At 35.9% G+C, this 14,485-nt stretch overlaps 1 protein-coding gene across 1 annotated transcript in view; it reads left to right on the top strand.

The window, feature by feature from the left end:
* The window catches only part of RLF (RLF zinc finger), an 86,356-nt gene that overhangs the window by 62,905 nt on the left and 8,966 nt on the right, over positions 1-14,485 (top strand). The window contains exons 6-7 of the mRNA XM_037149334.2: positions 5,669-5,805; positions 12,645-12,786. Of these exons, the coding sequence (XP_037005229.2) occupies positions 5,669-5,805; positions 12,645-12,786 (279 nt within the window). The remainder of the gene's footprint in view (positions 1-5,668; positions 5,806-12,644; positions 12,787-14,485) is intronic.

Genomic DNA, 14,485 nt, shown 5'->3' with positions numbered 1-14,485 from the left:
ATTTAATTTTTTTCCCCAAAAAATCCATGGTAGGAGGGGTGTTCAAGTCTTTGTGTTCTATATTCTGTTATCTGAAGTCCTCAGGAGTCTAGTTCTGCAGCTTATTGTCTTTGTTTTCATTTTTGGAGTGGACTGTTTGTGCTTTTTATAGTTTGGAATTTTGAGCTTAGTTTTGGTGGGGTGTATGTACATAGAGAGTGCTTTATGTCTGAGAATTCTAATAGGCCTTAGTTAGCATGTGTTTCTATAAATCAGAGTAGTTTTATGATTGCTTTTGCCTGGTGATTCAGAGCTGGTACCAGCTAGATCTTCTTTTTATTTTATTTTATTTTATTTTATTTTATTTTTATTTTTTTTTTTTTTATTTTTCTCAGTTTGGGGATTTTAGACAATGGTAATGTTATATCAAACTCCAGGTTTGGAGGACAGGTTATAAATTCTAAAATGATTCTTCTTTTATCCTAACAGAATTCAGCTTAAGATTGACAAATGAGTTTTTCTATTATGTCCCTGGTTTCATTACTTTTTTTTTTTTTTTTAAAAAACTTATAGTCCACTCTTTCAGTTTTTAGCTCTTAAGGGGCTCCAACTTAATATAGAAAGTCTCAGTGTCAAGTTTCCGCTCTCGAGTCTGAGCTCTGTCATCTATCCTCAGCTTGTAAAGAAAGTTCAGACTCTTGATGACATGAGCAACAACTCATCAAATTAGGAAAGGTGTTCAAACTTAATACTCTTCACTTAGTGATTTATTTTTCTTTTTTGAGTATTCAGCTATGCATTTACAAAAGACATTTGTTATGTTTTACCCAGGATTTGCCACAGGATAATTTTCAGGCATTACCCTTGTTTGTCCAACTCTTTTATTCCTTATTCAGTATGAAGGCTGGTAGGAAGTTATGTGACCAATATATATAAAATTCTTAGGTAAGGTGATACATTTTCATCTTTGCCACCTGATTTTCCAGCATTAGCTACTTCATGCTTTTATCTTGGAAGTTTTGATACTGGTAAAGTCAAATGTCATTGCTTGTGCTTATGCATGATTTCTGTTTTTGTATCATTGTTTATCAGACTTTTGTTATGAAATAGATTTTGATAAGGAAAGATCTGAGGAAACTTGATAGGATTTTGAAAAGGCTTAAGGTGAGAACATGGTGTGGAATGAATGATCCTGAATAGTCTTTCAGATGCTTCTAAGTTCTTGGCTGGTTCTGCTCGTGGTTCATTCATTTTACTTCAGTAAATGTTTATATACTACCCTTAGAAACAAAACAATCAACATACTCCTTGTCTTCAAAGAGCACAGAGTTGGGGAAAACCAAAGATGTAGAGTTTCCTTCCTATTTGTACATAACATATTGTGTGTTTTGCTATTAAAACATCTCACTATAACATTGGCTACGAGTATGGACTCTGGAGCCAGACTGCCTGGGGTAGATCCTGGGACTCTTTCTGTATAACCTTTGGCAAGTTACTTAATCTATTTGTGCTTTAAGTTCTGTAATCTGTAATTGGGGATAACAGTAGTGTTGGGTGGTTGGGAAAATTCAGTTTATGTAGACTTGCAGATCAGAGCCTGGCATAAAGTAATGAATGCTATAAGAGTTAGAAGTGTTGCTGCTGCTGCTGCTGTTGTTGTTATTACCTTTCCAACTTCTTTTTTTCACATCTGCTTCTCACTCTTTGCCTCTACAGTTAGCCTACCTTCTCCTCTCTATCGTGTGGGCTGGTAAAAAAACTCACTTAAGTCAAACAGAACATTAGGGTAAAAGAAGGAATATACAGCCAGTATAGTCTCTCCTCCCTTCTTTAAAATAGGTACATATTTGCAGGTAGACGCATTGAATCTATGTTGTACAGTTAGTGTGTATAGACAAAATACTGGACTAAAACTCACCGTGCTGTTAAAAGGTCTAAGGATAACTTTTGTTTTTTATATCATTCAGGGTTTCTATTATAAATAATTTCATGATTAGGAGAAATCTAATAAATAGAAATTAAGCCAAAAACCATACTGATTTCAAGTCATCCTTTTTGGATATATATCCAAAAGAAACAAGAACAACAAAATCCTCTAATTCCCCCAGAAAACCCAAAGGGTAAATTCCATGTTCTCCAGTCTGTCACTGTCATTAGCTGTATGCTACCTTTATGGAAATTAGCAGAAAGTACCATGTTCCACTATGCCCCCCTTCACATGGTTGCTTCTCAAAGGTCCCCCTGCTTCTGAGAGAAGCCCTATGCCAACTCTCAGGGCTTCGCAAGCAGACTGAATTTAAATCTCTGCTAACCTGCTTAGCTGGTTACCTTTGTGTAGTTTGAATCTGCACAACTTTGTGACATGGTTTTATTTTTCCAGTGTGCAATTTAGTTTTGTCCTAAACTCTTAAGCTTATTTAATTCAGTGTCTCATTCACTTAGTGCCAGTTAAGTGGTAAATATTACTCTTTATAATAGGCAACCCTTTCCTTCCTCATATGCTGTAGTTACTCTCACATTTAACAATTTGCTCAGTCTGTCATCTTTCTTTGGGCCATCCTACCCTTACACATCTAGACCCTGATATCCCCCCAAAACTATTTTCCTTGAAGACTTGTTTTCTGACTCTAGTCCATCTTATTCTTCCTGTCTTCAGTCTGTCCCACTTGGTCATCCTGACATTTTGTGGTCACTAATTTATCATGTAACCTTTCACGTTGACAAATATTTATTGATGACACCCCCCTCCCCCATGCGCCTGGCACTGCTGTAGGCACTGAACATGTAGTGGTGAATGAAACAAATCTTTGCTCTCAAGGAACATATATTCTAATAGGTAAGATGGATGGTAAACAAAGACTTAATTATTTGATGCGTGTGTCCTCCTCATCTTAGGTAAAGAATGTAAAGCTCAGGAATAGGAATCATATTTAAGAACAAAGAAATTATTTCAGTACCAGTCCAGGTACAAAGTATTTCCTAGATGATTATTGAAATTCTCAAAACCTGTCAATGACCTTCATTTTAATTGACTATAGCTGGAAAATATTTTGTGGCTTATGTTTGGTTTTTAGTGTGCTCTTAAGCTTATTGCAAAAGGTTGAGGCCAAGTAGTATAATCATATTGTATTACTTATGAGATGTTAAAAGTATATCATTTTAAAGATTTTACTTATTTACTTTTTAGGGAGGGGGAAGAGAGGGAGAAAGGGAGGGAAACATCAATGTGTGAGAGATATATCACTGGTTGCTTCTCTCAAGCCCTCAACTGGGGAACCTGGGCACTTCTAGAAATGCAGTTGTATGTTATTTTTATTCTGATTTGTATATCTGGATTAGAGAATTTTTCGTGCTGTTTCTCAGCTTGGAGATATGTTATATGGCAGCCTAAGTCAAATGTTAGAATTCTCAGTTTTTGACAGGAGCTTTAACGTGACGGGATAGTAAGTGGTGGTGGCTCTGGAACAGCTGTTTTCCCATGCTGCGGAATTCTCATTTTGGTCCTTCAGTCGTTACAATTTTAAGTGACTGTGTGGTGGGCATTTCCTCTCTGAGTGACCCTTCTGTTTAATTCAGGATGGGCATCCATAGGTTGTCTAGGGCATCAGTAAAATTTCATCTTTATAATGTATAATGAGGTCTCCCCCTGAAAGCTGAATTTAACTTTAATGTTTTAGGCTTAACTTGGCCTCCCAGTACTTGTTAGATATAAATTTGCTTTGAGTGATCTTGCATCTGAGAATGATCTTTTGAAATACTTCTTAGTACTCTCAAGGTTCACTTTCTCCCACTCCTTTAAAAAAATTTATATATTTTATGAAAACAATTTTTAGCATCGCTTTTAAAGTGCTCCCTATTTGCCAGTCCCCTTTTAAAACATCTTTTTAAAAAGACTTAACTACAACTTGAATAGGCACACATACTTTTTTATTCAGGTAATAATTGACATATAACATTAGTTTTAGGTGTACAACATAATGATTCAGTATTTTTATATGTTGGAAAATGATCACAATAAGTCTACTTAACATCTGTCACCATACATAATTACAGTTTTTTTTCCTCATGATGAGAACTTTTAAGATCTCTCAGCAACTTTCAAATATGCAGTACAGTATCATTAATTATAGTCATCACATTGTACTAAAACATAATAAATCTTAACAACAACTATGAGAAAGGTTCTATTATTCCCATTTTACAGTTGTGGAAACTGAGTAACTAAGTTCCTGAGGAGTTATTGCAGCTTATCCAGGATCACATAACTAGTAGCTACAGAGCTAGAAAGAGAATAGACACAATCGGGTTCCAGAATAATTGCTTTTAACTACACAGTATATTGCTTATTAAGTCACTGCTTATCTTTGTAAAGATTAGAAAACACAGAATTGTATAATGTTCAGTTTGTTGGCTGTAAACATGAGCCTTTTACTTTGATAAAACTTGATTCAATTATCCATTTATCAGCACCTAGTTACTGAGTGTCTTTTGTGTTCCAGACACCCGTTCTAAGTGCTGAGTTTTGAACAAGATGTACATAACCTTTGACCTCCTGGATTTTATATTCCAGCAGAGAAGACAGAGGCTAATAAGTTGTTCAACTAATGATTGAATTACATCATTAGTGATAAATGCTACAGAGGAGGAATTTAAAAGTAGAGTTTTTGACGGATTCCAACATGTTTTTAGAGTAGGATTCTATGAGACAATGACATTTGAGCTAAGTGTTGAAAGAATCCTTGTGGTGCCTGCCTGAGGGTATGATTAAAATTATCGACTTAGAACCATCTAGGAGAACTGCATAGCACCCTGTAAGCAAGAACTAAACTCTGTATACCTCATTTGTCCTTATGCACGCCTCAGTAGTCCTGAAATGATCAGTTTTGTGTATTTGGTGCCTGGTATAATTGACATTTGTAATGCTGAAACAGTAATGAAGTACATTGTGTTCTTTACATTCTGTTTATTAAGACAGTGAAGTGATACAGCAGAGAGTGAGAAAGGGTCTTTAGAGGTTTTATTCTGTTTGACCAGTATACAGAAAAGCCCCAGAAAATCCTACTGATTTGCTCAGAAGTTTTTTTTTGTTAAGATTCCCGTAAGTAATGCAAACTAAAAATATAAATTTCAAAAAGTGTTTCAGTTGTTTGAGAAACTCACCCACAAGGGTTTTTTTCCTTATTTGTATGAGAAAATGACATATTACTATCACATTTACATTTAAAACAGTGTCTTAGTTGTCTTCTTTTAGCCCTACTGGCAGCAAGGTTAAGCCCTTTATTTTTCTACCTGTAACTAGAATGACTTGAATAAAATTGAAAATGAACAAAAGAAAGAAAATACAGGGGGAAAATGATGGTACTTTAGCTGAAAAATAACCCGAAGTTAATCTGCATAATTTGACTCATTTATATAGTAGTAGTGTTCATGAGTAATTTTTTTATAACCACTAAAATATTTTTATCTGTGTTGGGACTGCAGTGGAACTTATATTATCTGCTCTATTCTATTTAATAGTTTTCTTATGTGAAATATTTCATTCCTTAATACTCATTATCGTAAGACTCAGACATTTTAAAGTCTTGCTTCATCAATGATCAAAGATAGAAAAGAAGCTTATATTATATGTAACAAAGTTTACAGGAAAGTCACCATTTTCTTTTTGACTTTGTCATCTCATTTCTGATAGATTGCAAAGGTTGACTGCAAGGAAATACTAGACATCATATGTAATTTGGAATCCGAGGGTCAGGATAACACAGCATTTGTTCTTTGTACGACCTACCTTACGCAGCAGCTCCAAACTGCAAGTGTGTATTGTTCTTGGTAAGTATATTTACATTTTATTCCCTTTGTTAGCGCATAGCATAGCAGTCGGGTGTATGTAAAACATTGGTTCATTCCAAAGCTTAAGTGCAAGCAAATTAAATGATGACTTGTGAATAAATTTGTTTATAAGCTAACTCACTTAATTAATGATGTCATTGATTTAATCTTTCTGGAAGGGTTCAGAAATAAAGAGTGAAAAATTTGAGCTCATCTTCATCATTCCATAGAGGGTTCTTGGTTAACTCCAATATGTGCCTTTTTCTTTGAAGATAACATTATGTCAGTACAAAACAAATTGATGTTAGGTTGTTTTCCTTTACATTATTATATCAGAATTCTGGTAGTCACTTTCTGTCTCTTATTTGGAAACACACTAGTTATCTGGGTTTTTAGGTCATACTTGCAGTAGAGAAGGTAATTCTTTTGAATAATAATTTCCTTTGTGATTTTGCTGCCATATAGCAGAAATGCATTATTTTGGTTTTAATTCAATTTATATCTTGTTTGCCTGCTGAGTACTTAGTTATTAAATAGGAAACAGTAGTTGTAACCCATGGTTCTTTCATTCTAACTGTATTGAATCTATTTAGTCCAGAAGACAAACTTGGTACATAGGAAACCTCTAAAATGCAAGAGTCTGTCAGTAAGAAATCAGATTAGTGGTATCAACAATGTTATATAGGAGGTTAGAAAAAGATGCTCACTGTACACCAGTGTCAGGGAGGAGGTAATATTCAAGCTTTAATTCAAAGGATGGGTTGGATCTGCATAGTCTTGATTAGAGGAACCTTGAGTATTTTAGAAACTAAATACTAGAGATAACTTTAGAAGCACAATGAAGAAGTAAAGATGAAGTTGGGAATGAGCATTTTGTTTATAGGAAGACCTAGTAAACCTTTTTGTATACTCAGCCTTCATCCATCTCCATCTGGAGTGTCTGTGTGTATATGTATAATTTTGTGTTAGTAGCTTTTTGTGTATTGCTATATTTTTGTTTACTGTTTTACATAGAAATATTCGTGTACTGTAAATTATCTCACTCAGTCCTCATAGTAATCATTGCACAGATGAGGCAGAAGTGGAGGCTCAGAGGGATCAGAGAAGTCCTGTGATTGATTGCCCAAGGTCTCAGGGCTCACATGGCAGAGCTGAGATTCAAGCCCCCCGGGGGTTTTGACTCCTACCTAATCTGGATGTCTTCTTGGCACAGCCAGAATCCAATTCCAAGCCTTTACCACCAAATCCACTGTGCCAGAATTATATCTCCTATGAGAAGGGAAATAGTGGGATAGCGACTTAAGTGTACTTTGTAATGATCACTGTGGGCATTTTGTTAGGAAACAGAAAAAGAAGTGATACAAGTTTTCAAAATTCTTAAGTAGCAGTGAGGTTTTTGATTATTTAATCAAGAACAGGATTTTTTATGCATTAGAGATTAGAGATTTTAGCTTCAGTAAAACATGTATTCACTTAAAAGAACAAACTCCTATTTTTCTTTTGTTTTTCACATTTTTTTATTGTTGTTCAAGTACAGTTGTCTCCATTCCCCCTGCCAAACTCCTGTTTTTCCTATTACAGCTAACCCTTTGCCTCTAATGAGAACAGTGACTGTTAATTGTACTTAGGTTTTCAGTGCAAAGCATACATTAAATCCCATATGGGATGGGTTAGAAAGTGTTTTGAAAACCAGTCACAGTTCTTATCTAATAACCTTGATACAGCTTCCCTTTCACAGTGACCCTTGCCTTTTTCCTTCCCTTCTCCACTCCGCTGCCATTAGCCCTGTTAAGGATGTTAGCAGCTCTAAGGATTAATGCTCTTCCCCTGTAGCAGGAAAGGATTAACAGTGATTTCCCTCTTGTTGGCCTCCTGAGGAGCTATAATGAGTAAAGGAAAGAAAATCTTAAGTCACTTCACACTTTGTTAAAAGTAAGCTTGTTCCAAGTAATTTAAAGATAAACAGAATCCGAAATTTCAGAATCTGGAAGCTTTTTGTTTACCCTTCTATTGTTTTCAGTTTTTAAGTGATATATATATATATTTAAAGATTTTATTTATTTATCTTTAGAGGGGAAGGGAAGGAGAGAGGGAGAGAAATATCAATGTATAGTTGCCTCTTGTGAGTCCCCTGCTGGGAACTGGCCTGCAACCCAGGCATGTGCCCTGACTGGGAATGGAACCGTGGTTGCTTGGTTCCCAGGCCGGAGCTCCATCCACTGAGCTATACCAGCCAGGGCATTTAAGTGATATTTTTGATGAGATATTTGTAAAAATATGACAATAATGTTGGATATCATAATAACAAGACACTTTAAAAAAGTGTATTTATTTTTAGAGAGGGGAAGGGAGGGAAAAGAGAGGGAGAAAAACATTGATGTGTAAGAGACATGGATTAGTTACCTCTTTTGCACCCCCAACCTGGGGCCTGGCCTACAACCCAGGGAAGTGCCCTGACCAGGAGTTGAACCTGAGACCTTTGGTTTGTAGGATGACCCCCAACCTACTGAGCTATATACCATTCATGGCAGCAGTCACTTAATTTTAAACATATATACATACTAGAATTTATTTACTAGAAATGTCATTCTTTAATGTAATTACCATGGAAGATAATATTTGATATGTAAATTCTATAACTATCACCCAAAACAGTTTTTTATTCTTACAGAAAGTTCCTTCAGAGACATTAAAATATTTTATAGCAGCAATGACAGCATTGATCTTGAAAGGTTTACTGCTTTTTTTTTTTTTTTTTAAGATTTTATTTAGAGAGAGGAGAACAGAGGGAGAAAGAGAGGGAGAGAAACATCAGTGTGTGGTTGCCTCTCACACGCCCCCAACCTGGGATCTGGCCCAAAATGCAGGCATGTGTCCTGACTGGGAATCAAACTTGTGACCCTTCGGTTCACAAACTGGCACTCAATCCACTGAACCACAGTAGCCAGGGCACTTTTTTTTTTTTAATCGTTCCCCCCCACCCCAAATTTTTGGTTATCTGCAAAAATTAAAGAAATGCTGGAAGAATGAGTTTTGTATAGATGTCTAGCTGTGGTAATGTGATTAGAGTAGCCAAGCAAGTGAGAAAGAAAACCATTTTGAGTGGGACTGTGTAATTACCACTGCTTATTTAAAAATAATGTCATTGGGTTCAATCACACTAAGCTTTCAGTGAGTATTTGGTAGGTTGGCCTTTCCTTCTGTAATTTCTCTGAGTTTAAACTTCATATATTGTACGTTTGTATGTCTTCAGATGTAATTTTCTGTCTGTTCTCTCCTAACTAGGCTGTGGTATACCAGGGTCACCACATATCAGTATGTTACCTACTTCACAGTTGAGTGCCCTGTACCTGGTGAAGACCATATAACTACATGTGTTTAGTGTAACTGAATTTTGTAGGAAAAAAGAGGTCATGAGAATCAACTCATATTTTCAGGAGCTTTCTTTATGGCATGATCATTCCTTAATTCCATGAAGGTGTTTTTTTCCCCACCTCATTTCTAAAATGCTTAAATTCTAGACCTTAGTATGACATGTTAACTCAACTTTATGGGCCTCTTGCTATGCAGAAACACAGTGTAGTTTAAAGTTCTTGTTTAGTAGCCACATCGCTGCCAGAATGCATTTCCTCCTATTTATAGAAACAAATTTCCTTTCCTATTTTATGAATTTGTAGTGTGTTGACTTGAGGTAGTCACTGAGCTAATTTTAGAATGCAGTAAGTCATCTGAACATTGGAGGCATCTGTATAGTAGAATCATTTTTCATATATTCTTTAATGGTTGTCTAATTTAAAAAATCACATTATTGTATTCATTGAAGAAGTTTTAGTCAAAGTGCAAGGATGACCCAACAGGCTACAAATTACGATTCATTAGTGTTTCATTGCTCAGGTGTGCAAATTTGATTGGGTGATTAAAGTCACATACTGATATTCTCACAAGTAATTTATGGGTTATTATGGTTTCAGGTTCATTTGACATGTTTGGGTGGGTAATAATTGTTTTAAATTTATGAATTGTGATGTGAAAATATGTATACAAATATAAAATACCCTTTTTTAAAAGATTTTATTTTTTTGAGAGGGGAAGGGAAAGAGAAGGAGAGGGAGAGAAACATCAGTGTGTGGCCGCCTCTTGCACACTCCCCACTGGGGACCTGGCCCCTAACCCAGGCAAGTGTCCTAGACTGAGAATCTAACTGGCGACCCTTTGATTCACAGGCTGGCACTCAGCCACCAAGCCATACCAGCCAGGGCCAAAATACCTTTTTTGGTCATGGTTATTTGAAGTTAAAATAATAAGAGCCTGAAATATTTAATTTGGAATAAACCAAGCCATATTCTGATATTTTTTAATTATCAGAGATCTTAATTCTCAATCTGCCTCTTATTACATGATCAGATTTGCCTACTTAAACCTCTGGCTAGTCAGTGAATGTTCATTTTTTACCATTTTATCTTCATAATCAGGACTTAACTGGCTTTGATAATTTTGTCCTATTTAAGTAGGATAGATGTCACATACAGGTACTTTGCGTTTTGTTTTTTAAAATCCTCACCTGAGTATATGTTTATTGCTTTTATAAAGAGAGGAAAGAAGAACAAGAAAGAGAGAAACATAAATTGGTTGCCCCATATGTGCCTCAACCAGGGATCCAGTCTGCAACCTATTGGTGTTACAGGATGATGCTCCAACCAACTTAGCCACCTGGGCAGGGCACATACGTGTATTTTTGACCGATATTCCTTTTATCTCTGAGTATATGTAATTCTCTCATTTCCTTTGTTCTTCAGAATTTTACATGATTCTCAAGTTTTTATTACAAAAATGCTTACATCTGAATGAAGCAGTCTTGAGAGTTTAAAAATAAACCGTCATTCCAATTACTTGCCTGGCTGTTGTTAGCTTATTTCAAAGCTGACCTATCTGAATTTTTACTTTTTCTGGTTTGGAAGCAACAGTGCTTGCCAAAGACAAATAGTTAAATGTGTTAAAAGTTAATTTTATTTGTTTTAGTTCAAATTTACCATCATTAAATATTAAAAGCTCTAATCGTATATCTTTTGAGACATATATTTATGTAATCTTTGAAGCAAGTTTTGTATCTATATAATAATTTCACCATATGAGAATCCCAGTTAGCTCTTTAAATGTATAAAAAAGTATTAAGTTCTATTAAATATTTTTATTTTTCATCTATTATAAAAAGAGGTAAACAAGCAAGCAAAATACAGCCAGAGACACTGAAATAAAGAACAAACCGACAGTAACCAGAGAGTAGGTGGGGAGGGGGGTAATGGGGAATAACAGGAGAAGAGCCAGCAAAGAACAGGCATAAGGGACAAATGGACAAAGACAGGGGGGTAGGTTCATGGGCGGGGGGGCATGGTGGGGTAAAAATGGAGACAACTATACTTAAGCAACAATAAAAAAGAGATAAATTCTTTTTTTAAAAAAGATTTTAACTTTCTTATTTTTAGAGAAGGGAAGGGAAGGAGAGAGGGGAAACATCAATGTGTGGTTGCCTCTCATGAGGCCCCCACTGGGTCCAGCAACCCAGGCATGTGCCCTAAACTGGGAATTGAACCAGCGATTCTTGGGTTCACGGGTTGGCACTCAATCCACTGAGCCACACCAGCCAGAGCAAGAGGTACATTCTTGTAAGCAACACTCTTACAAGATCATAACTGTCTGACGGTTTGACTTTGCTATAGCAACAAAGTCTTAACCTTTTCCTGTGTGGTCTCCTCTATTGAGACAAGCCATTATGTAGACCTAGTGTTAAAATAAATAAAAATAAAAAGAAGTATATTTATTTATTAAGCTTCAGATTTGTAACTAGTTTCTTGGAATAGTCTGTTAATGCCAATAATAGGATATTAGTGCTCTGTACTAGTTTATGAAAATAATATGGTTATCATTTTTTTAAATCCTTACATGAGGACAGTTTTTTTCAGTGCTTTTCCAGACAGGCCATGGGGGTGGGGAGGAGAGAAAAGAGGAGAGGGGAGGGGAGAGGAGGAGCACTGATGTGAGAAACATTAGTTGGTTGCCTTCTCGGATGCATCCTGACCTAGGGACCTACCCTACCCTGATCAGGAATCGAACCTGGGACCTTTGGTTTACAGGATGATGCTCCCACCAACTGAACCACACCACCCAGGGCATGGTTATTTATCACTTAAAAAAGAGACAGAGAGAGTAGAGCCACTTTTTTTTTAAAGTGATGACATTCTCTTCAGTTTTACTGAGTAACTTCCTTGCATTCACATTTTATATCCACACTAACATTTCTATCCTTGGCATTTTAAAATTTCTAGTTGTTTTCCATGAGAATTTTCTCTTAACCCAAAGTTTTAACTTACTCTTTTCAAGATTTTCTTTGTTTCCATAATGAGATATATGTGGCATTCTTGTATTTTAGCCTTTTAAAAGAATACCAATTTACTAATTTTATTAGTAATACTTAAACATTTCAAAACACAGGCCTGAGTAGCATCATGACATTTTAGAGCTGGAAAAGGCCCATGAGGTTAACGTGAAGAAGTATATGTACCCTTAAAGTATTCACTGGTTGTGTGTGGGTTTTGACAGTGTAGCAGTATGTAGTGACTCCTGCCCACTGGGGTAGTTGGAGCAATTACCAAAGTATAGGATGACACCTTTTGGAACAAGGTGGGAATGGTTTGGGAGGAAGAAAAACACACAATAGTGTGTTTTTTTTCCCTAGTTTTTGTTTACTGTCAGTTTATCTTCACAGACCAAAAAAGAAAGGATGGGGAGGTAGATAACTACCAGTTGCTTTAAATGCTTTACCTTATTCTTCTGTTTTATAGGGAATTGACTCTCTTTTGGAGTAAACTGCAAAGAAGAATTGACCCTTCTTTAGACACTTTTTTGGAGCGCTGTCGTCAATTTGGTGTCATAGCTAAAACACAGCAGCATTTATTTTGCCTCATTAGAGTTGTACAGACTGAAGTGAGTAATTCATGCTTTTAATGCTGATTTTCCTGGAGGGAAGAATGAGGGGGGAGATTATTCTCAGGCCACTCCTTTGAAATAATGGGACATAGCTATTGCTGCAGATTGACTGCTGGGGGATCCACATTTTTTCTTAATGGAAAATAGTAATTTGAAGTGACACACCACTGGAGGAAAGGAAGATTATGTTTCTTTGCTGTCACCTCAACCACCCTACACCTGCTTTTCCTAGAACATTGTTCTTCTGTATTCTATACAGGCATGTTTGTTTGCAACTTAACATAATAATTATAAATGAAGAAAATATAATTGTATTTTCCCGCTTCTTGCAGTGATACATTTTTCCAGAGTTTAGAGTACTAGAACAGTTCCAGAAACAACTACACAAATTGTAAACTTCTGTTTAAGTAGGAAACAAGTTGGGTATTTTTAGGAAGTAAATATTTCTGAAAATGAAATAAGTTGCCATACATAAACTTTTGTTTTTTGAGTTCAGCCCTAAGGATATATAGGATAGGTTAAAAGTAGGTTTACAGTTGTGAGTACATGAAACACATAATTATGTTAATAATTAATACAATTATTAAACACACACATATTAATTATTATATTACTTTCCATACAAACAACTGTAAGTCTACTATTGCCCCACCCTATATGCTAAGATTACTAGGCTAGAAATTTGGGGTGAGTCTTAGGCTATTCTCTGTTTTTGTTTTGTTTGTTTTTAGTATTTTCTCATGACTGAGTTCTCCCTATATGCCCACATTTGTAATGGCTCATGGGTACGTTCTATGGGTTACTTCTTTGACAAAATTCAAGAGTTGTCTTAATTTTTAATTTATTTTTCCCTCAAGGATTATTATTGTACTAAAATCAAGGCAAAGTTGTATCTTTGATATTTTCTGTCTCCTTTAATGTACCATTTCATATCCTGTACTTTATTTGAAATATGTTGATTTTGTTTTCTCCAGTGACTATAGGAAAAGGTAAAAACTATTATCAGAAGTAAATTCATGGTCAGATAAGTTAGGTGATAATTATTTCTTTTTTTAAAAAAATATTTTATTTGCCCTGGCTGGTGTAGCTCAGTGGATTGAGTGCGGGCCTGCGAACCAGAGGATTGCAATTCGATTCCCAGTGAGGAGGGCACATGCCTGGGTTGCAGGCCGGTTCCCAGTGGGGGACACACGAGAGGCAACCATACATTGATATTTCTCTCCCTCTTTCCTTCCCTTCCCCTCTAAAGATAAATAAATAAAATTTTTTTAACTTAAAAATATATTTTATTTATTTTTAGAGAGAGGGGAAGGGAAGGAGAAAGAGTGGGAGAGAAACATCAATATGTGGTTGCCTCTCATGTGTCCCCCACTAAGGACCTGGCCTGCAACCCAGGCATGTGCCCTGACTGGGAATTGAACTGGTAACCCCTTGTTTCACAGGCCCGTGCTCCATCCACTGAGCTACACCAGCAAGGGCAGGTGATAATTATTTCTAATCACTGAATGAAGTTGTGTCTCCTATCACAGAAAGGACATGTGCAAGTAATTATGGAGCTTGCTTTGTTTAAAAAATTAGTGGTACAACTGACCTTTAAAAAGTTTTGTTTTTTAATCTTTAAGGAAAGCATTAGTTTTCTATTGCTGCATGACAGATTACCACAAAGACAACACCCATTTATTAGTTCATGGTTTTA

This window comes from Artibeus jamaicensis, unplaced genomic scaffold (genome assembly GCF_021234435.1).
Source record: "Artibeus jamaicensis isolate MK-2021 breed Jamaican fruit bat unplaced genomic scaffold, CSHL_Jam_final scaffold_847, whole genome shotgun sequence".
NCBI lineage: Eukaryota > Metazoa > Chordata > Mammalia > Chiroptera > Phyllostomidae > Artibeus > Artibeus jamaicensis.
The sequence above is the reverse complement of the archived record's forward strand: the minus strand, read 5'-3'. Positions and strand labels throughout refer to the sequence as shown.